Below are 24,346 nucleotides of genomic sequence, written 5' to 3'. Positions count from 1 at the left end.
GCATATACACAATTTATTGTTTTTGTTGTGTTTTGTTCTGTTGTTCATTCAAAGACTCCAGTTTAAATTAAGGTAAAACAAAGGTTTGTGAGTCAGGAATGCAGCCCAAAGCTAAGAGTGCTTGCTGGACATGTGTAAGGTGCTAGATTACATCACCAGAACTGGCAAAAAAAAAAAAAAATTGCAGGTCTGTGGGTACAACTCATTGTAGACTGATTGGAAAGCATGCAGGCCTAGGTACAGAAAACTGAATGGTATGAAAAAACACACCAAGCAAGGTCTGGCTCCAGGGAATGTTCTCAATATCCAGACTTGTCATTTTATGTTTGTTGTTTTTTTTTTTGTTTTGTTTTTTAAGAAAAGGTTTCTCTGTGTATCGCTGGCTGCCCTGGAACTTGTTTTGTAGACCGGGCTGGCCTCAAACTCACAGAGATCCACCTGCCTCTGCCTCCCAAGTGCTAGAATTAAAGGTGTACACCACCATGCCCTGTCCCAGACTTGTGATTTTTAAAAATCGTAAAAAAGCTACAATGAAGCTGAATTTAGGTGGATCAGTCTCCGTCTCTAAGGACATCTCCTAAAAACACTGAGTCAAATTTGTCAACCTTAAGATTCTTAAAAGCCAAAACCAGAATAGTTGCATGAAGAGATCATAATACAAGAGACTATAAATATAACCTCTAGTGGCATCCTAATGGCTTATGAGGACAACTCTGGAAAGAATTTTGTGCCTATTAGTAGGCTTGAATCTTTTTCGAAGCAGGATCTCCACAGTGTAGTGTAAACTAGCCTTGAACTCAGCAACACCTCTTCTGCCTCCCAAGTGCCAGGGGATTACAGGCGTGAGACAACACACCCAATTTATATCATCTGCACTTAAAGGGAGAGATTATCTGCTGTATTTACTTGGCCAGCTGAGCAGTGCAACAGTTCAATGAATTTGAATTTCTCTTATATAAATTTCTTTCTTATATCTGTAGAAGTACAGATATAAAAAAGCAATTTTAAGAACTAGGCTTGGCTGGGCGGTGGTGGCGCACGCCTTTAATCCCAGCACTCGGGAGGCAGAGCCAGGCGGATCTCTGTGAGTTCGAGGCCAGCCTGGGCTACCAAGTGAGTTCCAGGACAGGCGCAAAGCTACACAGAGAAACCCTGTCTCGAAAAACCAAAAAAAAAAAAAAAAAAAAAGAACTAGGCTTGGTGGTGGCACACATCTTTAGTCCCAGCACTTGCGAGGCAGAGGCAGGTGATTCTCTTGAGTTTGAGGATAAGTCCCAAGCTAGCCAGGGCTACACAGTGAAACCCTATCTCAGAAAAAGAAAACTGTAGGTGGAGTTTTTCTGTTCCAACTGCCTGCTCACAAATAACTGACAGCCACTTCCCAAATACCTGACTTGGAGACAATATAAATTATAAATGCTAGGCCGATAGCTCAAGCTTGTTACTAACTAGCTTTTACAACTTAACCCATTTCTATTAATCTATGTGCTGCCCTGAGACTCCTGGCTTTTACCTCTATCCCATTTTGTGTATCCGACTTGTTCTTCCATCTGGCGGGCAACTCCTCTGACTCCCCCTTCCTCATCCCATCATTATCAGTTAGGCTTTCCTGCCTAACTTTGTCCTCCTGTTCAGCTATTGGCCAGTCAGCTTGTTTATTAAACCAATCATAGCATATATTCACATAATGTACAGAAAGGATTGTTCCACAGCAGAAAAGAAAGGTAATTAAGTGAATGCAGAGGAGGTCTGAGTTCTTTAAAAATACTTGGAAGATTATTACACTCAAAAAAAAAAGTGTGGGTGTGGTGGTACACACCTTTTGATCCCAGCACTGGCGTTCTCAAGTTTAGTGATATACTGTTACCAGCGTGCAGTTTTTATTAGTGGGTATTTTCCTTCTATCATGCACTTAGTATTTTCCCTAATACTTCGTTTGTGAAACCATCCTTATAACAATAACACTCCTCTTTGGTTTCCTTTTAATTTTTGTGGTTTTGTTTTTGGGGGCAGGGGTTGCCTACATGTATGCCTGTGCACCCACCAACTGTGTGCCTGGTGCCTGAGGAAGCCAGAGGAGAGCATCAGATCCTCTGGAACTAAAATTACAAACATTTGTAAGCTGCTATGTGGGTGGTAGCAATCAAACCCAGGTCCTCATCAAGAACAGCTCTTAACTGATAAATCATCTGTCTGTCCAGCCACATTTAGTTCCTTTTTACATACTTCCAAAGTTTTATTTTCTGTAGTGCTGTACTGATAAAACATTTTTGGATTGCTTAATAGCAAGCATTCTAGAGCTCTTTTCACTCATTGTTTTCTTTAAGACAGGATCTTAACATGTATATCAGGCCGCCCTTGAATATGGCAGTTCTTCACTCTGCCTTTGATATCTGGGCAGATATCCATGTCTTATGCTAGTAGATATAGCACACTCTTGTAAACCTCCTTTCCAGGAGGCAAGAATGGTAAGGAGTTTATTTTTCTGTATACTTTGGAAGAAGAAGAGGTAGATAATGGAAATTCAAAGACAGTAATTAAAGATTTCTGTTTGACCATTGTAAATTTTTCCTAACATTTCTTTCTAGGGCAGGATCCAATTTTGGGAATCTTTGTGAGAAATATTCATAGACACTGGTCTATGAATAGAAAGCTATAGTATCCTGTAGTTGAGTTGAGAATGTTTGTGCAAAGGTTTCTTGTGTCTTGGCAAAACTGTATTCTTTAATAAAGATTTTCTTTCAATGTCACAAATACATATTAGACCCTTCTGAGGATTACGCTGTGCTCCTGGGTGCTGTACTATAATGAATAGAACACATTGAATCGTAATCTTTGTGAAGCTTGCAGTCTACCAAGGGAGACATACATGTTTTTTCATATATATATATATATATATATATATATATATATATATATATGTATGTATGTATGTATGTATGTATGTGTATATATGTATATATGTATGTGTATGTATGTATGTATGTATGTATGTATGTATGTATGTATGTAATACTGGAAGGTAAAATACAATGATCCCGTAGCTGTTACAGATTTCATGCTATGATTTCCAGTGTGTCAGAAAACTCTGGAAGTCAAGAGAACTATTTAAAGTATGCATATTTCCTAAATCCCAAATTGGGCTGCTGGTTCAAGAAAAGTGTCAATTGTTTCATGCTGCCGGACGGCAGTGGCACGCGCCTTTAATCCCAGCACGCAGGAGGCAGAGCCAGGTGGATCTCTATGAGTTCAAGGCCAGCCTGGTCTACAGAGTGAGATCCAGGACAGGCACCAAAACTACACAGAGAAAGCCTGTCTCGAAAAACATAAAAGCAAAAAAATGTTTCATGCTAAACAATGCCTACTTCAGGGATGTTAGGGCTGAGAAGAACTTCACTCCCGGGTTCCATCTGTAAGAAAAACATGGTACTATGAACCCAAACTGCGTTTACTACAAAGAGCTCAAACCACTTACCAGTATGATCTTTAAAACAAATGATGGTTTGTTTGTGGTGGAATTTTGAAGTATAATGCTTATAGTTTAAAACAGAGAGATTTTTTTGTAAAGTTTTTAGTATGCCTTTACATTGTAAAATATTAAGGAAATATGTTATATAGTATGTACATATTCAACACATTTTTCTGAAAACCGGTGTATCCTTAATTTTGTATATTTACTTACAAGACCTTGATTTTGGAGACTATTTTGTTTCTTTTTTTTTTTTCATTAAATGATTTTTTTCTTTTTATTGAAAATAGATTTTCCCCCTATCACATAATATATCCTGAGTATAGTTTCTCCTCCCTCTGCTCCTTCCAGTTCCCATCCGGATCCCCTTGCAAAGGATAATAATAAAATAAAATATAGTAAGATAAAACAAAAACTAACACATCAGAATTTGGCAAAACAAACAGAAGGAACATAGCCCAAGAGAAGGCAAAAGAAACAGAGACCCACACGTTTACATACTCAGGAACCCCATAAAAACCCTGAACTGGAAGCTGTAATATAGTCAAAGGACCTGGTGCAGACCCATGAAGGCCTGCCTGTACATGCTGCCTCGGGAGAATTACTTAAATATTATTAGCAGGGCATGGTGGTGCACTCAAGAGGCAGAGGCAGGTGGATCTCTGTGAGTTCCAGGCCAGCCTGGTCTACAGAGTAAGTTCCAGGACAGCCAGGGTTGTTACACAGAGAAACCTGTCTCAAAACACCCCCACCCCCCAGAGTAAGTGCTATGCAGAGTATTAGAAAACAGTAACAACTTCAGAGATTTTCCACTGGGAAAAAATGAAACTAGTTGAGGGGAGAGAGAAAAATGTATCAAATCAGAAAACAAATACATACACATGCAGCTTCGGGCAAGGTTTTAACTATAAAGTTTTGTAACAGATAATTCCATAAAATAATACATCTCTTCATTGATCATATTAGATTTAAAGTAGCCTACAGCAATATTTTTCACAAAAGAAACACTATGGCTCTTAGAGAGTTCTATTGGGAGTAACCCAAGGAAACTCCTCCAAGGAATCTGAAAATCACAGAAGCCATTGTAGGGTAACCCCAGTGAGTCTATTAGCTCTCCCAAATGTGTCCTCTTTACACTTAACAAAGATACTACAGATGACCAGAGAAACTTGGCAAGCAAATTTTCTCAGACAATTGACAGTTGTGCCCAGTGTTCAATAACTTATCTCTGAAATTTTTAATTTTTAAATGGGGAGGATTAGCCCAGGGCCTAGAGAATGCTGAGACAGCATTCAACCTCTAAGCTACATCTCAGCCCTGCCTTAAATAAATTTTAGTGGAAATGGTTTCTGTGTTATGTAGGAAAGGCCATTGTTTAAATACTGAAACTCAGTTCTATTGATGTGCTGAACTCTTTACCTCATTTGCTTCTTTACCTGCTCCACTCAGGTGCTTCTGTTATTTTCCAAGCCCAGCCCAGTTCATTGGAAATTTGTGCTGGTGCTTTTATTCAAACTACTGATTAACATTATTGGGGTAATTATGTGGGAACGCCCTCCTAACTTCTCTCCAATCTTTCACAGGTTTCGATTGATGTTTCCTAAAATGTGTTTTATATAGTACACAGTATCATTTTACATTCTGTGGTCAGGGTGAGCGTTTTTAGTTACTTGTTATAATATCAATACAAAGTTAATATTAAGCATTTAACAGATGCTGGGCTGTGGTGTTGCAATGCCTTTAATCCTAGCACTCGGGAGGCAGAGGCAGGCAGATCTCTGAGTTTGATGCCAGCCTGGTCTACAGAGTGAGTTCCAGGATAGCCTGGCTACACAGAGAAAAACGGAGGTTGGGGGAGTATATTTCCTAGCTCCATAAACATTACAAAGTTAAAATTTATAAATTAAAATGTAAATATTTATTCTTGCAGAATTACAAGTAACTAAAACTGTTTGAGTTCTTACCCACATGTTATTCTACATTTGGGTTTTTTTTTTGTTTTTTTTTTTTTTTTTAAAGATTTATTTATTTATTATGTATACAGCATGTATGACTGCAGGCCAGAAGAGGGCACTAGATCTCATTACAAGTGGTTGTGAGCCACCATGTGGTTGCTGGGAATTGAACTCAGGACCTCTGGAAGAGCAGTCAGTGCTCTTAACCTCTGAGCCATCTCTCCAGCCCTCTACATTTGGTTTTATAGAGAATCAACTGTTGGGAAGACTTTTTTTGAGGTGGTGAGGGGACTTTTTTTTTTTTTTTTTAGATCATTTTGGGCCAGGGTTTCCCTGTATGTAGCCTTGGCTGTCCTAGAGCTTGCTGTGTAGAATAGACGGACCTGGACCTTGCAGCCATCGTTTTGCCGCCTCTTCCTAAGTGCAGGTGATTTTATTCAGTCTATGGGTGCATGTGTGCATACAAACTCAAAAAACACAACTTAACTGTGAAGTCAAAGGACAACTGACAAAGGAATCAGTTCTCTGTTGTCATCTTTTGGCAGGGATTAAATTCAAGTCATCTTGAATTGAATCTCACACAGTGGAGAAATACATACATATTTTTTAATAGATAATCAGGCGGAAAAAATCAATTTGTCTATCCTTCTAGTCGTACATATAGAACATACATGACATGTATGTAGTGTAACTGAGGTCAGCCTGACAAACACAGAAACCTAGTCCTATTTATTGGATGCTTCAGAAAAACATCTTAACATCTCACATCCAGTTTCCTTGTCTACAAAACCTAACTAACAATAGAGCCTGCTTCATAAGATTATTAAGTCGAGACTAAATGAGATTAAATAAAGCCTATAATGGCACCCTGTATTATCTGCCATTGCTTCTTCCTCAAGACCTCCCCTCCCCACTTTGAAAATAGGATCTTACTATAGCATCCACTAACTTTGAACTCTGATCCTCTTCCTCACAATCCTGGGTACAAGGATTGCAGGCATACCATTACCAGCATTCCTATACTAAATGAAATTAAGGTGATACAAATCAGGAACTAGCTGCTTGAGAAAAGAAAGAATTAACTAGAAATAAGCCTTGGGGGAGCTTTGGGGATGTTCTAAAAGTGTTCCATGTGGTTTGGGTTGTAGTTTGTAGGCATATACAGTTTTTAAAACAGTCAGAATGCCTTTTGTTGGTTTGTTAGTTGTACATCTGTTTATTTTTAATTTGTATGGGTGTTTTACCTGCGTGTATGTATGTGTACCAGAGGCATATTATGCCTGCAGAAGCCAGAGAGGGTGTTGGATCAAACTGGAGTTACAGATGGATGTACGTGGGTGCTGGATATCCAACCTGGGTCATCTGGAAGAGCACCATGTGCTCTTAACCACTGAGCCATGTCTCCAGCCCCTATACATCTATTTTTATTTACTTATTTTTTAACCTACATTGATGTGGTTGATTTCTTTTTCTCTCTTGCCTCCCTCTTAGCACTTTATAGCCATCATGGCAACTTCATCTGAAGAAGTGTTGCTGATAGTGAAGAAAGTTCGTCAGAAGAAGCAGGATGGAGCACTGTACCTCATGGCAGAAAGAATTGCTTGGGCACCTGAAGGCAAAGATAGATTTACAATCAGCCATATGTATGCAGATATTAAATGTAAGTCACATGTACTAACATCTGATGTGTAGTCTGACAGTTTTGTATTTTATATTAGAAGAACATACGGTGGTAATTATAAAATAGGATCATCAAATATACACTGTGCATTGCAGATTTACATAGTGTAAACCTGCCTTCATTAAAAAAAGGTTTTTTTCCATGTGTGCTTTAAAAAGTTCCATAATAGTTCACGGAGTAGATATACAGTCTGGTATATAACTGTTCTCTCTTGAAGGACAATTAAGAGATTATTTTAGAATTTTTTACTGCAAATAGTTTCACATTATAAAACTGTGTGCTAGGGGCTGGCTGGAGAGATGGCTTAGAGGTTAAGAGCATGGCTGCTCTTCCAGAGGACCTGAGTTTAATTCCCATCAGGTACATGGTGGCTCACAACCATCTGTAATGAGATCTGGTGCTCTCTTCTGATATTCAGGCATACATGCGGGAAGAACACTGTATACATAATAAATAAATCTTTAGCCAGACAGTGGTGGCACATGCCTTTAATCCCAGCACTTGGGAGGCAGAGGCATGTGAACCTCAGTGATTTCGATGACAACCTGATCTACAAAGTGAGTTCCAGGACAGCAAGACTGCTACACAGAGAAACCCTGTCTCAAAAAAAAAAAACCTGTGTTCTAATATCATTGAGGTTTTGTGGGTAGATTGGTAGATGATGCCAGATTGTCCCTTCACAAAAATTTTGTGCCGGGCGGTGGTGGCGCACGCCTTTAATCCCAGCACTCGGGAGGCAGAGCCAGGAGGATCTCTGTGAGTTCGAGGCCAGCCTGGGCTACCAAGCAAGTTCCAGGAAAGGCGCAAAGCTACACAGGGAAACCCTGTCTCGGAAAAAAAAAAAAAAAAATTTGCATTTAGGCAAGGTACCTAATTTTGTTCTATGGCCATTATCTGCTGAAAAAATAGATTTAACTTTATAACGAAGGTAGATGGGAGATACACAGAGCTTTTGAAGTCACAGTAGGGACTATTGGGGATCGGACCCAAGGACTCTTTGCATTCTGGGTGCACACTCTGCCACTGAGTTACAATCCTCTGCCCAAGAACATTCACCTTGTAAAGGCTAAAATAAACATACCTCCTTTTTCCATATTTGCAAGGTTATCTTGGGATTTATTCAGAATGTATAGTATTTTGGAGTTGAACTAGAAATTTGGAATCTTTAATTTGAAAGCAATTTCTACAATTCTGCAATCATATATATATATACACACCTGCTGGGTAGAAACCTATTGTTTCCCACATGTTAGACAAACACTCTACCACTTAGACACAGCCATGCCCTTAACTAAGATCTTGAATAAGAGCAACCCAGGAGAGTCCTTAACTGTGACCATTAGTGTAGATCCACTTATTTCCCTGGATATAAGAGTTTTTTCGCCGGGTGGTGGTGGTGCACACCTTCAATCCCAGCACTCAGGAGGCAGAGCCAGGTGGATCTCTGTGAGTTCGAGGCCAGCCTGGTCTACAGAGCGAGATCCAGGACAGGCACCAAAACAACATGGAGAAACCTTGTCGGGGGGTGGGGGGGGCATTTCATAGGTAAAAGTCTTGTGTAGATTTCAAGCACTATGGTACTTCCAAAGCCAGAAAGCTCTGAGCATGCAGGTAGGCATCCTTTATGTATAAGTAACAGTTCTTTCCCAGAGATTCAACTCCCTATAACTGTTGGAAATGACTAAGATACCTACCTTTTTCCATTAAAATAACTTAGAATCTAAATTTCCCAAAGAAATAATATTTAAAACAATTCCTTTTATAACTGGGAGCCGTTTGTGTTAGTATTACTTAGAAATAGGAAATGAAAGACTGGGTAGGTGGTGCAAGCCTTCGATCCAGCACTCAAGATGCAGAGACAGGTAGATCTACATGGCAAATTCCAGGCCAGTCAGGGTTATGTGGTGAGACCTTATTGTGCCCCGTGCCCACCCACCCACCCACCCCCAAAAAAAGGGAAGAAAGGAAAAAAAAGGGACTAGGAAATAAGCTCCATGTCTTTACAATATATATACTTTTATACCCACAGTGTACAAAAAGAATATGCCAGTCTCCCATTTTTCCACAATATAAGCTGTTGAGTATATACCCCAATCTAGAGCTGTATCAGAACAGTTTGCATCAGGAAAATGCCTATTCTGAAAGAAGCCATTGAAAGTTATAAAAAATAAATGATTCAAGTAAAATGAGCAGTATGTACCTATCATAACAGAAGTTGGCTAATTAAACCAAAGGATATGGGGCTGGAGAGATGGCTCAACAGTTAAGAGCATGTATTGCTCTTCTCAAGAACTGAGTTCAGTTCCCAGCACCCACATCGGGCAGCTCATAACCACTTGAAGCTCTAGCTCCAGAGGGATCTGATGCTTCTAGGTTCCTCAGATATCTGCACTCATGTGCACATAGCCATACACAGATACATGCACGTAATTAAAGTAATGAAATCTTTTTTTAAGAGGAACATGACTTCTCAGAACAGGAACCCAAACCAGAGCAAGGATGAAGCAGTGGCTATGTACACTGGAGACATATATAGTGAGAATTCAGAAAATTACAGGTGTCTTTAAACATCTAAGTATAGCTTCTCTGAATAATGTATATGCCTTTAATCTGAGCCCTTAAGGGGCTAAGGAAGAAGAATTACAAGTTCTACATAGTGAGACCCGGTCTCAAAACAAAACAAAAAGCCTGGGGGAACACAATTGATTGTTTTGGAGGGACAGAATAATGCAACATGAAGGCTGATGGTTAAATATGTTCATTTTTGCTAAAATATTTCATCTAAACTATTGGTTTAGAAGCGTCATCTTTGAGACCAAAATTTCTGTTTAAAGTTTATAAAATCTGTTTAGACAAGCTGGGTAAAGTGGCACATTTCATAATCCCAACACTCAGGAGACAGCAGAGCCAATAGGGTTATCAAAAATTTGAGGCCAGTGTAGACTTAAGTAAAAAGTTCCATGTTTCAGGCCAGTTTGGACTACAAAGAGAGAGACGTTGTGTGTGTGTGTCTGTCTTCCCCCTCGCCCCATACACACACATATTAGAAATCTGTTTATTAGTGAGAACTCTGTACAGTACCATGAGTTGCCTATTTAGTGGGACAGAGCCCTCCATCTCTGATTACTCTTTGAGAAAGGAGAAGCACTGTTGCCATGACAGCCATTTGTTAAGAACATAGATCCTAGGGATAGAGAGATGACTCAAATGTTAAAAGAGTACTTGCTGTTCTTACAAAAGACCCCATGCCAGCTCCCAACCATCTGTAACTCCAGTTCTAGGGTGGATCCAACACCCTCTTCTGGCTTCCTTGGGCACCAGGCCACACACATGGTGCACATACATACATGCAGGCAAAATACGTAAGAAAAAGAAAGACCACGAGTTCTGCTATGTGCATATATTTAAGCACTTTCAATCTACATATGGTGGTGGTTACAATGAGGAAGAAAATCTTCAGGGACTAGGAATGTAGCTCAGTAGGTAGGGTACTTATGTAGCATATACAAAGCTCTGAGTTTGGTCCCTGGCATTACATAAACCCAGGGTGGCAGCACATTCTATATCCTAGCACATAGTAGGTAGAGGAAAGAAGATCAGAAGATCAAGGTCATCTTTGGCTACAAATAGAGTTTGAGAAAAGCCTGGGCTATATTGGAGGCCCTGCCTCCGAAGAAAAAGTCCCATTGATTGTGGGCTCTGACCTGTTCTAGCATATAGTACAGTAGGCTTATATCAAATATTCTCAGTACCTGTGTGCTTGGGGTTTGTTGAGAGACAGGTAAGTTTTTGCATTGCTGAGAATCAAATGTAGGGTCCTCATAGGAGATGAGCAAGAGTTCCACTAACTGCTACTACCTCCCAGGTTGTTCCTTAATCATTCACTTTAAGTTTCTTTTTTTTTTCTTCATATTAAAACATTTTTGACAATGTCATACATGTATATAATGTATTTGAGTTATTTTCACTTCCATTTTCACTTACTTTTGTGGCAGTGTCTCCTGTATCATAAGCTAGGCTCAGGCTTGAAATTATAGCCCAGGATGTCCTTGAAATTCTGAGTGTCCTTGTCTAATTAGCTTCATGCTTCTTTTAGGCCAGAAAATCAGTCCAGAAGGAAAAGCTAAAATTCAGCTTCAGCTGGTCCTGCATGCGGGGGACACAACAAACTTCCATTTTTCCAACGAAAGCACAGCGGTGAAAGAGCGGGATGCAGTGAAGGACCTCCTTCAGCAGTTGCTGCCTAAGTTCAAGCGGAAAGCCAATAAAGAACTGGAAGAAAAGAACAGGTGAAAGTGGAGATTCTGCTTCCCCACTTTCCTAGGGGCTTGGCACGTCTCCCTTCTGTAGGAAAATAGGATCCATGCTGTTATTGCCTCTAATTCTCCACTTTTACCATGTGTTAGCTGTGTGACTTCCGGCAAACAAGACCATGCAGCCCCAAAGTTACTGCATGAAGCCTGCCATTTGATTAGGATTCCTGACATTACAAAACACTGTGGTTCCTTGCTCTTTCTCCAGTTCTTATTACAGAGACAATACTAAACTATTAGAGGTGTGTTTGTGAATAAGAAACCAAGAATCCATACTGTGGGGTTTTAGACTTCTGAGTCCCACCTCTGCAGAGGGTCTTTCTCCCCATGTGCCTTGTTCTGTGTTTCCTTACCCCCTAATAAAAGCCTTTATTAAATTATTTAAAAAATAATCTTTTAAAAATCCATACTGTGAAAGATTGAGATAGAAAAGCATTGAAATGTCCTGATAAGAGAAATTATTTCATTAACAATATCTGTCCAAGTTATTGGTACTTACAGTTCCTTGTGCTTGTCAGAATGATGAATAAGTACTGGGAACTCTGTGGCTGTCCCTTCTCTTGTTCACCCTTATGTGTGGGAGAATACAGTACTGTTCAAATACAAAGTGGACTTTGTATTGCAAGAATGGAAAGATGTATAAGACCAATTCTTTGACTTGGAAAATTTAATCTGCTTCTTAAAACTTCCTTCCCTTTATTTGTATTTCATTTATTACTCTAAAAATTATTTAATCCAATGACTTCTGCTGCTCAGTCATCACAAAATGAAAGTAGTCATGTGAATATCACAGAAGTTTAATTACATTTACTGTATCTATCACCAGAATGCTCCAAGAAGATCCTGTTTTATTCCAGCTCTATAAAGACCTTGTTATGAGCCAAGTGATCAGTGCTGAGGAATTCTGGGCCAATCGTTTAAATGTGAATGCAACAGATAGTTCTGCATCCAGTCACAAACAGGATGTTGGCATTTCTGCAGCATTTCTGGTATGTGACCTTTTTAGATTTCTGAAGGGAAAAGTAGGGAAACTCTAGTATTTTTATAATAGAGACATTTAGGGGTTGGAGGAGCATATCTGTAATACCAACACTTAGGAGGTTGTGGTTCAAGGCCAGTCTCAATATCATAATTATTTTTCTATAGCTGTAATAAAACACTATGACCAAGGCAGCTTATAAAAGAATTAATTGAGCTTTCAGTTCCAGAGGGTTAGTGTTTATGATGGGTGAGTAAAGGTGTGGCAGCAGGCTGCTAGAAAACTTAACATCTCTGGGATTGGTGTGAGACTTTTGAAACCTCAAAACCCAACCACAGTGCTATACTTGGTTTAGCAAGGCCATACCTCCTAATCTTCTCTAAACAGCCACTAACTGGGAACCAAGTGTTCAGATGCCTGAGACTTATGGAGCATCTCATTCAGACCACCACCCAACTATGTGAGAACATGTCTCAAACAAAAAAAAAAAAAGAACGTCCTCTGGATTGGGGGTGTGTATAAACACAGGCACACGTGTGCCATCGTGTGTGTGTGTGTGTGTGTGTGTGTGTGTGTGTGTGTGTAGGTCAGAGGACAGTTTTAGATGTTGGTCCTTGACTTCTGCTTTGTTTGAGCCAAGCCTCCTGTGGGTTTGGGGCTTTGTTTGTTTTCTGCTGCATATGCCAGGCATCCTGGCCCATTCACTCAGAGTTGCCCCTGTTCCCACCTCCTATTTTCCTGTAGCAGTACATGGATGACACATACATGCCCTACAGCATCCAGCTTATCTAAGTAGGTTCTAGGCATTGATACTCAATCTTCCTGTGCTTTACTCACTGAGTCGTCTTCACAAGCCAAAAAAGCCATTTCTCTTGAAAATTCTGACATTTTCTTTGAAGTAAATTAGTAAAAATTTTGTTGTCTCCAGATGTAATGGCACATGCCTTTAATCCCAGCACTCAAGAGGCAGGGGGCAGGTAGATCTCTGTAAGTTCAAGGAAGCCTGTTCTATATAGTGAGTTCCAGAACAACTACATAGTGAAACCTGGTCTCAAAAAGAAAGAAAATTTTGTTGTCAATGATAGCCTTCTAAAATAATCTTTTAAATGCAAATATTATTTTTACATCAAGATAAGATCTTGCTGTGTAGCCCTGGCTGGCCTCAAACTTGGAGTGATCTTCCTGCCTTTTCTTCTAGAGAGGTAAGATTGCAGATGTGTGCCACCATACCCAGCTCTGGTACTTTTGTAAAATGATTGCTGTGTTTTACTCATAATACAGAGTAAAACGTACAGAGACTGCAATCATTTAGAAAAAATAAGACTATAAAACATTTAATAGAAAATTAGGGCTATCTTATCTTTTCAATTAGGAAATGGATTTTTTTATAGGAAAAGAATAAGAACAGTATTTACTCATTAACACAAATTTGAATAGGAGGCCAGGAATGGTAGTGTGCATCTATAATTCCTGCACATGGGAGGCAAATGCAGGAGTATCTTGAGTTCAAGGCCAGCCTGGACTACATAAGGAGTTCTAGCCTAAGCTGGTTCCATAGAATCCCTGTCTCAACAGACAAGTAAAAAAACTGAGTAGCTGTTATACATATTCAGTATGTTTCTGGGTGATTAGTAGTGAGTCAAATTCATAAACCCTTTCTTTTTTTTTTTTTTTTTTTTTGGTTTTTCGAGACAGGGTTTCTCTGTGTAGTTTTGCGCCTTTTCCTGGAACTCACTTGGTAGCCCAGGCTGGCCTCGAACTCACAGAGATCCGCCTGGCTCTGCCTCCCAAGTGCTGGGATTAAAGGCGTGCGCCACCACCGCCCGGTCATAAACCCTTTCTTAAGAAAACCAGTTAGCCAGTGTCCTTTAAACTATTAGCTAAGGTTCACAGCAGTTTTGGCAACTATACAACTTCTGTTTTAAAACTGCAGTAGATCTCTGATGTTGGCTGCTCTTGAATATGTCTGTTTAGTCATTTCAGACTTCCAAAGAAGCAGACTTACAAGTCTCCCCAGAATCTGATAAGCAAGTCCAGGCTTCTTTGAGCCCTGTCTCTATATATAGAGTTGGTGTGTGGGGCTTTCTCTGTCTGCAGATTGCTCAGAAAGTCTGTTTCACCTCTGTATTATCCATTGGGAGCTTAGACATACATACTCTGCAAATATCTAACAAAGGTATGTAAGTACATGTATTTGTGATCTTTGTTTTAGGCTGATGTCCGGCCCCAAACAGATGGATGTAATGGTTTGAGATATAATTTAACTTCTGATATCATTGAATCTATATTTAGGACCTATCCAGCAGGTAAGAAGAGTCAGTTACTGATTTTTAACTTTAGATCATTAAAGGAATTGTTTAGGTAAATTCTATTTATAGCGATGAAAATCCTCTTTTATTCCTGATGAAATATAATGTAGCATGTAAAAATATTTTTCTCAGTTCCTGACATGGTAGATGCTAAGGGTTCAGTAAATGATTCAAGTTCAGTGCAGTCATTAGTTCATGCATGTAATGATTGTCATTCTTCCTGTCAGTGGCTCTTTAGCCCTCAGCACAGCCAGAATAAAATGAATGCTACAGATATCAGTAAGTGAGCTGTTCCGCCCCACTCCTAGCTCATCCCTCATAGTGTATACAGAATGACCTTCCCAACCTATGCCTTGACCCCAGCCCTGATGGTTTTTGATAGCAGCCAAGAGTAAGAGCCACTGCTTGCTCACTTACTCTACTCACTGAACAGTACTCCTTGAGCCAGATACTGTCTTGTCTCACTTGCCTGGAGATGCCTGCTTACCACCTCTAGAGGAGTGCTTCGCAGCCTTCTTAATGCTGTAGCCCTTTAGTACAGTTCCTCGTGTGGTGACCTCCAGCCATAAAATTATTTCGGTGCTACTTTATAATTGTAATTTTGCTACTGTTATGAATTGTAATGTAAAATATCTGATATGCAGCCCCCAAAGGGGTCACAACCCACAAGTTGGGAACCACTGTTTTAGACTATCAGCGCAGACTGTAGTGTTTCCTGTTCTAAGGCCCTTTCCATATACTTTAATCATCATAAATATCCTGTGAAGTACGTACTGTTAATATCTTTCTAATAAGGAACTAAGATATAAAGAAAAAAGTCTGCTCCAGGGTCACCTAAACAATAAATGGCAGACCTGGTGCTTCTGAACACTGATCACTAAACTGGAAGCTTCCAGGAGAGTTCAGCTGGTAATGCTATGAGTGTTAAAAGTTTTATTCTCCCACCAACTAATACTGCCTTGTATTAGTCAGGTCTAATTTCCAGGTTTGCTATTGAAAAAAATCTTCCCAGTGTGTAAATGATGTCTATAGTTTGTAAAGATTCATATATTTTATTCCATATTTATAATCCTGTAGTACATGAGTGTCATGAGAGCTTTTAGTCTTCATCCAGTTCCTAAGGTGGAAGGTTCTTAAGAAATGGGAACTCATTTATATTATATAAGATATATTATGTGGGTTTTTTCTCCCCACAGTAAAAATGAAATATGCAGAAACTGTACCACACAACATGACAGAAAAGGAGTTCTGGACACGTTTTTTCCAGTCCCATTATTTTCACAGGGACCGACTAAATACAGGATCAAAGGATCTCTTTGCAGAATGTGCCAAAATAGATGAAAAGGGTAAGTGTCTCTCCCTGGCACCCTGACACTCACCTTGCCATTCTTGACTGTTAGAACTATTAGTAACATTTTTAAAATAGATCTGAGAAAGATGAACTTTGAACCAGTTTTTTCATTGATTTTCTAGGATTAAAAACAATGGTTTCATTAGGAGTGAAAAACCCAATGCTAGATTTGACAGCTTTGGAAGATAAACCATTAGATGAGGTAAGAAGTGATAAAGAGACAAAATTGTCTTTTCTTGGTTTTCAGTATTGTTTATATTTTAAATATGCCCTAACTTAGATGATCCACTTGTAATACCCGAAAATAAGAATCTGTTAACTTGTGCTCACTTCGGCAAAACATACACTAAAATTGGAACAATACAGAGAAGATTAGCATGGCCCCTGCACAAGGATGACACACAAATTCGTGAAGCGTTCCTTATTTTTATAAAGAAAAATGAAGAAAAAAAAAGAATACTGTTAACTTGTCAGAAGTGCTTTTTAGTATGCAACAGGCACTGGGTTTGAGTCCCATAATTTAGAAAAAAAAAAAAGAAAACCTTTTTTTTTTTTTTTTTTTTTTTTTTTTTTTTTTTTTTTTTTTTTGTACTGCTGTTTGCCATTAAAATTGTCTTAGGATACCATTGAGTTGACTCAATGGAGGAACATACTTGCTTCACAAGCCTGACCACCTGAGTTTGAGCCACAGAACCCACTCCCAAAAGTTGTCCTGTGACCTCCACATGAGCACCCATGCTCACATACATCATACACAAATACTATAAGTAAGTTAAAATTGCCTTAGAGAACTGAGTTCTCTGTGAGTTGCTTAACCTTTTTAGAAATAATTTTTAAGCTTCCCCATGAGCAGTTCTCCAGAAACTGGACTCACCCCATTGTTCCAGTAAACAAGCATACATCTATTTGCTTATCTGCTAGCCTCTACTTGTATTATTAACCCTTAAACAAGTTATGATTCCAGGCTTCCTGTTCATTTCTTTGAATACTAATTATGTAATGATGAATCCTATATAGCCCTCATCTAACTCCAAAGGTCTCAAATCATTTACCCAACTGTAAAATTGGTATTTACTAGTTAGATATTTCCTTTTTCTTTTTATGAAAAAAATTTTTTTTTAGTTTGTCTGCCTGCTTGTCTAAATGGGTGCCATGTACATGCAAGTGCCCATGAATGCCAAAAGAAATATACCCTGGAACTGAAGTTACAGACAGTTGTGAGTTGCCATATGGATGCTAGGAACTAGGCCTGTTCCCTTTGCAAGTGCTCTTAACCACTGAGCAATCTCTGCAGTCCATCTGCTTAGATATTTGACGTGCAGAATGAAACAAACCTTTGATGATCCTCATGAACCTGTTCTTGGCTCTTCCATATTTTATTTTAAAAGCATTAACATTTGCTTAGGTGACTTTGAACCACCTCCCCTCCAGTAATATTGATCATTTTCCCTCATAGTTCCTTTATTTCCTAACCTTAATGAACTGGCTTACAGGGTTTTAGCAATTCATCAAATAATTACAAAGAATTTATATGATGTGCTAGGGAAGGCCACTGAACAAGAGTAGGCAGACTCATGGCAACTACACTTTGCTGAGAGCAGATTGATTGGCAATTGTCAAATGAAAAAAGTAGTATCTTTTTTGAAGGTGAAATGTTGAAGAAAACAGAAAGGGTGGTATGGATAACTGGGGGTGCTTATAGTTAGTTATACCTTAGAAAGTTGATCACGTGCCTCGACTAACAATTGGAAAATGTAATAAAACCAGAAGTTGAATCTGTATCTTCTTGTTTGTTCATTTTGAGCGTGTGTGTGTGTGTGTGTGTGTGTGTGTGTGTGTGTGTGTGTGTGTACGTGTATGTACATGTGTGCACAGGGACAGGGACAACCTCAGTTATTGTTTCTCAGCTTCCGTCCACCTTTTTCATTTTCTGTTTCTTTAGACAGCTGTGTACATGGGTATGATGAATTTTAGTCATGTTCACCCACAGCAACCCCTGCTGTTCCCCCGCTCCTGCTGAAACCCTTCCCAACCCTTCCCAATAAGAAGTCCTTCTGGCCGGGCGGTGGTGGCGCACGCCTTTAATCCCAGCACTCGGGAGGCAGAGCCAGGCGGATCTCTGTGAGTTCAAGGCCAGCCTGGGCTACCAAGTGAGTCCCAGGAAAGGCGCAAAGTTACACAGAGAAACCCTGTCTTGAAAAACAAAAAAAAAAAAACAAAAAAAAAAAACAAAAAAAAAAAAGAAGTCCTTCTACTTTCATGTCTTTTGTATGTGTGTGACCCACTGAGTTTTGTCAAGGTTTCTTCCATGAACATGGTAGGAGTTTATTTACAGGAGCATGGGCAGCTTATCAGTGACTATACTATTGAAAAAAATGACACTCTTTTCCCCAGAGGCAATTAACTGTCAATAGTCCTGGGCTCGTACCCCTCCCATGATGAAATGGTCATGCCTGATCTTAGGCAGGTCTTGTGCAATAGCTGAAATGAGTGCAGTGGTGGCATCATATCCAGAAGATGCCTTTTTGCAGCATGCCTCTCCGTCCTCCAACTATTCCATTCTTTGTGCCCCTCCTTCCACAATGTTCCCTGAGCCTTCGAGGGTGTGAAATAAATGACCTAGAGCAAGCTCTCTACCATCCCTTATTTTCAGCACTTCAGCTTTATGACCACCACCCACTACAGTAAGAAGCTTCTACATCAGTGTATGTAAGAACAATAATGAAGAAAGAGATGATGAATTTGGAAGAGAGCAAGAAGGGGTATATGGGAGGTTTTGGAGAGTAAAAAGGGAAGGGGAAATGATATGTAATTATATTGTAATCTCAAACAAAATTTTTTTCTTTTTTAAGTTTTTGGGTTTTTTAGAGATAGGATTTCTCTGTAGGCCAGGCAGCCCTTGAACTTAAAAGATTCACCTGCCTCTGGCTCCTGAATGCTAGTATTAAAGACATGCTCTATCAAACCTGGCTTTTTTTTTTTTAAGCTTCTTTGATGAATCTGGCAGCTCCAATATATGGATGTGGACATGAGACATCCAGTAAACAGTTTAAATAGTAGTTCCCTGCTTTGGGCCTGTGATCTCTCTAGTTACTAGCTCTTGATCAGGTTTTCTGTATCAAGCATGAGTTGCTGCCTGTGGATCAGGCCTGGAATCCTATCAGAAAGCAGTTAATTACCTCTATAATACTCGTGCCACTATTACACCAATAGTGTAATTGTGCCAGGCTGTTGAGATCACTGACCTGATAGTTTAGGCCAGATCTCTCATTAGGTGGTATGTGCTGAATGGTAAGCAAGCCCCAAGATTTTGCCTGTTTCTGGATCCCAATACTGGGATTCTAAGTGTGTGCTCCATATCTAGCTACCCAAGCATGTATTTCATAATAAATCAAATTTTTATTTTGATGTTTATTCTACTGAATTGTCTCTCACAGGGCTATGGCATTTCCTCCATGCCATCTACTTCCAATTCCAAATCCATAAAGGAGAATAGTAATGCTGCCATCATCAAAAGGTTTAACCACCACAGTGCCATGGTCCTGGCTGCTGGTCTCAAGAAACAGTTAAGTATACATGTCAAGACTGTTACTGACCTTTTCAGGGTAACCAGGTGAAGTGGTGGTGTTCAGTTCAGCAATTTTAACCTGAGCTTGTTTTTCCATTTGTTTTTAAGACAAGCACAAAATGGACAGAATGGTGAGCCCAGCTGCATAGATGGAAATTCTGGAGATGCAGACTGCTTTCAGCCAGCAGTCAAAAGGGTATGGGCATCAAGTTAGGCCATTTGGGGATTGCATTTCTCTGGGTATAAGGTATCTAAATTATTTATATTGCTTATTTCCTAAGGCTGGTTTTGATTTTAACCAAGATGTCAGAGGCATTACCATCACTTATAGAACATTATGAAACTCAACATAGGCTTAACCAGCTAACTCTTCATTGACTCAGTTCTGATCAGTTTTTATTCGGTTCTTCCTTCCCTATGGATACACAATAAATTTTGCATGTGTGTGATCCTGTTTTCTAGGGAAAAGTTTTCAACAAAGACAGTAGATAGAAAGTTTCATGTGTTTAGTTTGCAAAGAAAGTTAATTGGCCCTCCCATTAAACTGGTATCTCTTGGTTTAAAACATCTCACTTAAAAGTCATTTGAGAGAAAGAGGAATTGTGGATCGAAGTAGCTATTTGCTCAGTATTTGATTTCTTTGAGTCCCTTCTCCCCGTTTACAGAAAGGATACTTACTTACTTAGAGGCCAGTCAAGCAGTACATACGAAAAGTTTAAAGGTTTATACTCTTCTGCGCATTTGTGGGAAAGATGGGAGCAGTGTGAAAAGATTTAGATAGAAATACTTACCACAGGACTGCAGTCACAAAAGCAAAATGTTGATGTCTATGGTATAACCATATAGATAAGGTCTATTCAGCCATTATAACTTGGTTAGAATTGATGGAGCTGGGGCATAGCTTAGTGGTAAAGAGCTTACTGAAGATTCACAGGGTGCTGGGTTCGATTCTCAAGCACCACAAAAATAAAAAATAAAATTTTAAAAAGGAATAAGGACATACAGATGAGCCCCATCTTACAATTACTGATTCTTGTGATAGTATTATTGGGTTTTGAACACATTTTTCAACTTAATATTTTCAGCTTGTAATAGTAGGATATGTATGGCCCAATTTAAAATAGAGAATGTCTATATTGCTTCAAAAAGAGCTCATAGCACCAGATATGGTAGTGTACAGCCATAATCCCAGACTTTAGTAGAGTAAGAGGAGGATCAAAAGTCTATATATTGCCAGGTGGTGGTGGCACACGCCTTTATCCTAGCACTCGGGAGGCAGAGCCAGGTGGATCTCTTGAGTTCGAGGCCAGCCTGGTCTACAGAGCAAGATTCAGGACAGGCACCAAAACAACACAGAGAAAACTCTGTCTGGGGGGTGGGGTGGGGGGAGGTCTATATATCGTATACTGCATATCACTCATACACATTTTTTAAAAAGCCAGGTATGGTAGTGTACAGCTTTGATACCAGCACTCAGGAGGCAAAGGCAGGTGGATCTTGTTAAGTTTGAGACCAGCCTGGTCTACAGAGCAAGTTCCAGGACAGCCAGGGCTACACAGAAAAACCCTGTCTCAGTGGGGTGCAGGGGACCTGGTATGACCAGAATGTAGGAAACAGTACTTTTATTCATTATTGGTGAGAACACTGGCTTAGCCATTTGTAGCTCATGGTGGGAAGACTTCCTTTTTCATGCTCTGTGAAGTTTCAGTTTTTAGTCAGTTTCTTATAAAATTAAAAATACTATGTCAATAATTGTAGGCAAAGTTACAGGAGTCCATTGAATATGAAGACTTGGGAAACAACAATTCCGTGAAAACGATTGCACTGAATCTCAAGAAGTCAGACAGGTCAGTTTGGCTGATGGAAGTGAAACACTTATCAGTAGTCAGCACAGAATGTACTCTGCAAGTCTACAGTCAGTTTGCTGCCATAAAAGTACAATATACAATTTCCTTTAAAAGTTTGTTTTGTGACCTGGGTATGATCAAATGTACCGTGACCTAAGCAGGAGGGAGGAAAGAGTAGGAGGGGCAGTGGTTCAAGGATATCCTCAGCTGTGCAGCAAATTAAGGCCAGTCTGGGTTATTTTAACTTTATACATACCTGGAGTGTATCCTAAATGCCAAGAAAACTAATTTTTATTATACTTATTAGTGTATGTGCGCATGTCACAGAAGTGTGGAGGTCAGTGTGTATGCATGTCACAGCAAATATGTGGAAGTCACGACAGCTTGGGATCTGTTCCCTGTTTCCACTTGGGACCCAGGTTGTCAGGCTTAGTTAGCAGCAGGTGCCTTTAGCCTGTGAGCCACTTCACAGGCTCAAATTTTGGATCTTCATTCTGTTTTTTTTTCTTACTGCCTTTTTATAGAAATTAAATTATAAGGACTGGAGAGATAGCTCAGTAGTGAAGAACTCATGTTCTTACAGAGGACCCCAGTTCAGTTTCCAACACCCACATCAGGTGGCTCACAACCACCTATGTAACTGTCTCCAGGGGGTCCAACACTTCTGGCCCTATAGGCACCTGCACTCATATGCACATACCTGCCCACCACCACATAGCATACATATAACTAAAAATAACAAAAATAAAATTTTTAAAAAGGAAATTAATAACTTTTTAAATTTCTTTAAGCGTTGTGTGATTTTTTTGCCAAGAGAGAATGTTTTGTTGATGCTAAAATATTTGAAAGACTGATAACTGAACACCTTTATGATATATAATTGGTTATTTCTCCTGTGCTAACCTCCAGGTATTATCATGGTCCTACTCCAATTCAGTCACTACAGTATGCAACAAGTCAGGACATTATTAATTCTTTTCAAAGTATTAGACAAGAAATGGAAGCTTATACACCCAAGTTAACTCAGGTAGGTGATTTTTACTGTTTAAAGGCCAGAATTCTTATAGCTGCTGCCTCAGGTTATAAGCACAGCCAGAGTGAATTGCATAACAGAACATTTGTTCATTTTTTCTGCTGGGTTGCCTGAGGCCATATTCATTATAATGTACTAGGAGCCGCATATAAGTAATTGTGTGTGTCTATTTAAAACTAGGACCCGTAGATTAAGAAACTGAGAGCCAAACAGTTGCCTAACTCTAAGCATACAGGACAACCTGCGGGAGTCAGTTCTCTCCACCATGTGAGACCTGGGGATTAAACTCAAATTGTCAAGCTTGCAAGCAAGCACCTTTACAAACTGAGCTATCTTGATGTCACCTATTTAATATTGTCAGACAGTATTTGACTATAGGAAACTAAAACCTCAAAAATCAAAATTATGGAGAGAGGCCAGAGAGATAGTTAAGTAGTTCAGAGACTTGTAATGTATGCTGCTCTTGTTTCAAAGAACTCACATTTGGCTCCCAGAACCCACAGTGGGTAACTCACAGCCACTTATATCCAAGAGATCTGCTACCCTTTTCTGGATGCCAACAGCACACGCACACATGCACATTCACTCACACAGACACATAAAGTAGTAGTGAAAACAATTTTTTCAAAGGTTCTGTTAAGGGATCTGCTGTATTCCTGGCAGATAGATTTTCTACACATGCCATTGCTAGTGTCAAAAAAAGTTTTTCATTCTAGTTGCTATGCATAACATATTTGCATAGGAATAAAACCTGCTAGTAAAACCGGTGGGAGGGCTGGAGAAATGGCGGTTAAGAGTGCTAGCTTTTCTTCCAGAGGTCCTGAGTTCAGTTCCCAGCAACCACATGATGGCTCACAACCATCTGTAATGGGATCCGGTGCCCTCTTCTGTACTTCTGTAATACAGGCATATATGCAAACGGAGTACTTGTACATAAAAATAAACAAATACATATTAAAAAAAAAAAAAAGACAGATGCTGGGCCAGGCAGTGGTGGCACATGCCTTTAGTCACAGCACTTGGAAGGCAGAGACAGACAGATTTCTGTGAGTTCGAGGTCACCCTGGTCCAGAACAGGCACCAAAGCTACAGAGAAACCCTATCTCAAAAAAAAAAAAAAAGACAGATGCCAAAAGGGAGCTAAATCAGTTCCTGATTCGTTTCTTTCAGGTTCTCTCGAGCAGTGCTGCTAGTAGCACCATCACAGCCCTGTCACCTGGAGGAGCACTTATGCAGGGAGGGACACAGCAGTCCGTAAACCGTACGTGCTGGGCCCGCTTCCCCCTTTCTTTTCTTTGCTTACTTACTACTAAGGAAGTGCAAGGTTGTGCTGGCTTGTCTTGTTTTTGTTTTGTTTTTATTACTACTAAGGTTCTTTATTGAGGGTGGGGAGGTTGTCTGAGTGCCATGGCCCATGTGGAGGTCAGAGAACTTACAAGAGTCAGTTCTCTCCACCATGTAAGTCCTGAGCTCAGGTCACCAGGCTTGGCAGTAAGTGTTTTTATCCACTGAGCCACCTCACCAGCACTGTATTGGCTTTTCTCTAAGAGTTGGGATATTTTGCTGAGAGTAAGTGGGTGTGTGGGAGTGGGTTTGGGGGATGATAACTCAGACCTGCGTGCTGTGCGTGCACTACACTGCTGAGCTATATGCTCAGCACCTAGCGTGGTCATTTTTAGGACTGTGGAAGTAGCTGTTGCCCTAGGGCCCTCTTCCTTTTGCAGAGATGGTGCCAAACGATATTCAGTCTGAATTGAAACACTTGTACGTGGCTGTTGGAGAACTTCTGCGGCATTTCTGGTCCTGCTTTCCTGTTAATACACCATTCCTAGAAGAAAAGG

At 39.8% G+C, this 24,346-nt stretch overlaps 1 protein-coding gene and 1 non-coding gene across 2 annotated transcripts in view; both read left to right on the top strand.

Moving 5' to 3' along the window:
* The window catches only part of Gtf2h1 (general transcription factor IIH subunit 1), a 30,588-nt gene that overhangs the window by 1,118 nt on the left and 5,124 nt on the right, over positions 1 to 24,346 (top strand). The window contains exons 2-13 of the mRNA XM_052714308.1: positions 6,916 to 7,084; positions 11,202 to 11,394; positions 12,245 to 12,407; positions 14,610 to 14,703; positions 15,903 to 16,052; positions 16,180 to 16,259; positions 19,495 to 19,622; positions 19,734 to 19,821; positions 21,384 to 21,472; positions 22,382 to 22,499; positions 23,676 to 23,766; positions 24,230 to 24,345. Coding sequence (XP_052570268.1) covers positions 6,931 to 7,084; positions 11,202 to 11,394; positions 12,245 to 12,407; positions 14,610 to 14,703; positions 15,903 to 16,052; positions 16,180 to 16,259; positions 19,495 to 19,622; positions 19,734 to 19,821; positions 21,384 to 21,472; positions 22,382 to 22,499; positions 23,676 to 23,766; positions 24,230 to 24,345 — 1,464 coding nt within the window. The 5' untranslated portion in view covers positions 6,916 to 6,930. The remainder of the gene's footprint in view (positions 1 to 6,915; positions 7,085 to 11,201; positions 11,395 to 12,244; positions 12,408 to 14,609; positions 14,704 to 15,902; positions 16,053 to 16,179; positions 16,260 to 19,494; positions 19,623 to 19,733; positions 19,822 to 21,383; positions 21,473 to 22,381; positions 22,500 to 23,675; positions 23,767 to 24,229; position 24,346) is intronic.
* LOC128095716 (U6 spliceosomal RNA) lies at positions 16,382 to 16,486 on the top strand. Its single transcript, XR_008213328.1, has one exon. It is a non-coding gene; the product is annotated as a U6 spliceosomal RNA (small nuclear RNA).

This window comes from Peromyscus californicus, unplaced genomic scaffold, assembly GCF_007827085.1.
Source record: "Peromyscus californicus insignis strain IS unplaced genomic scaffold, ASM782708v3 Scaffold_4__1_contigs__length_199733344, whole genome shotgun sequence".
Classification (NCBI taxonomy): domain Eukaryota; kingdom Metazoa; phylum Chordata; class Mammalia; order Rodentia; family Cricetidae; genus Peromyscus; species Peromyscus californicus.
The sequence above is the reverse complement of the archived record's forward strand: the minus strand, read 5'-3'. Positions and strand labels throughout refer to the sequence as shown.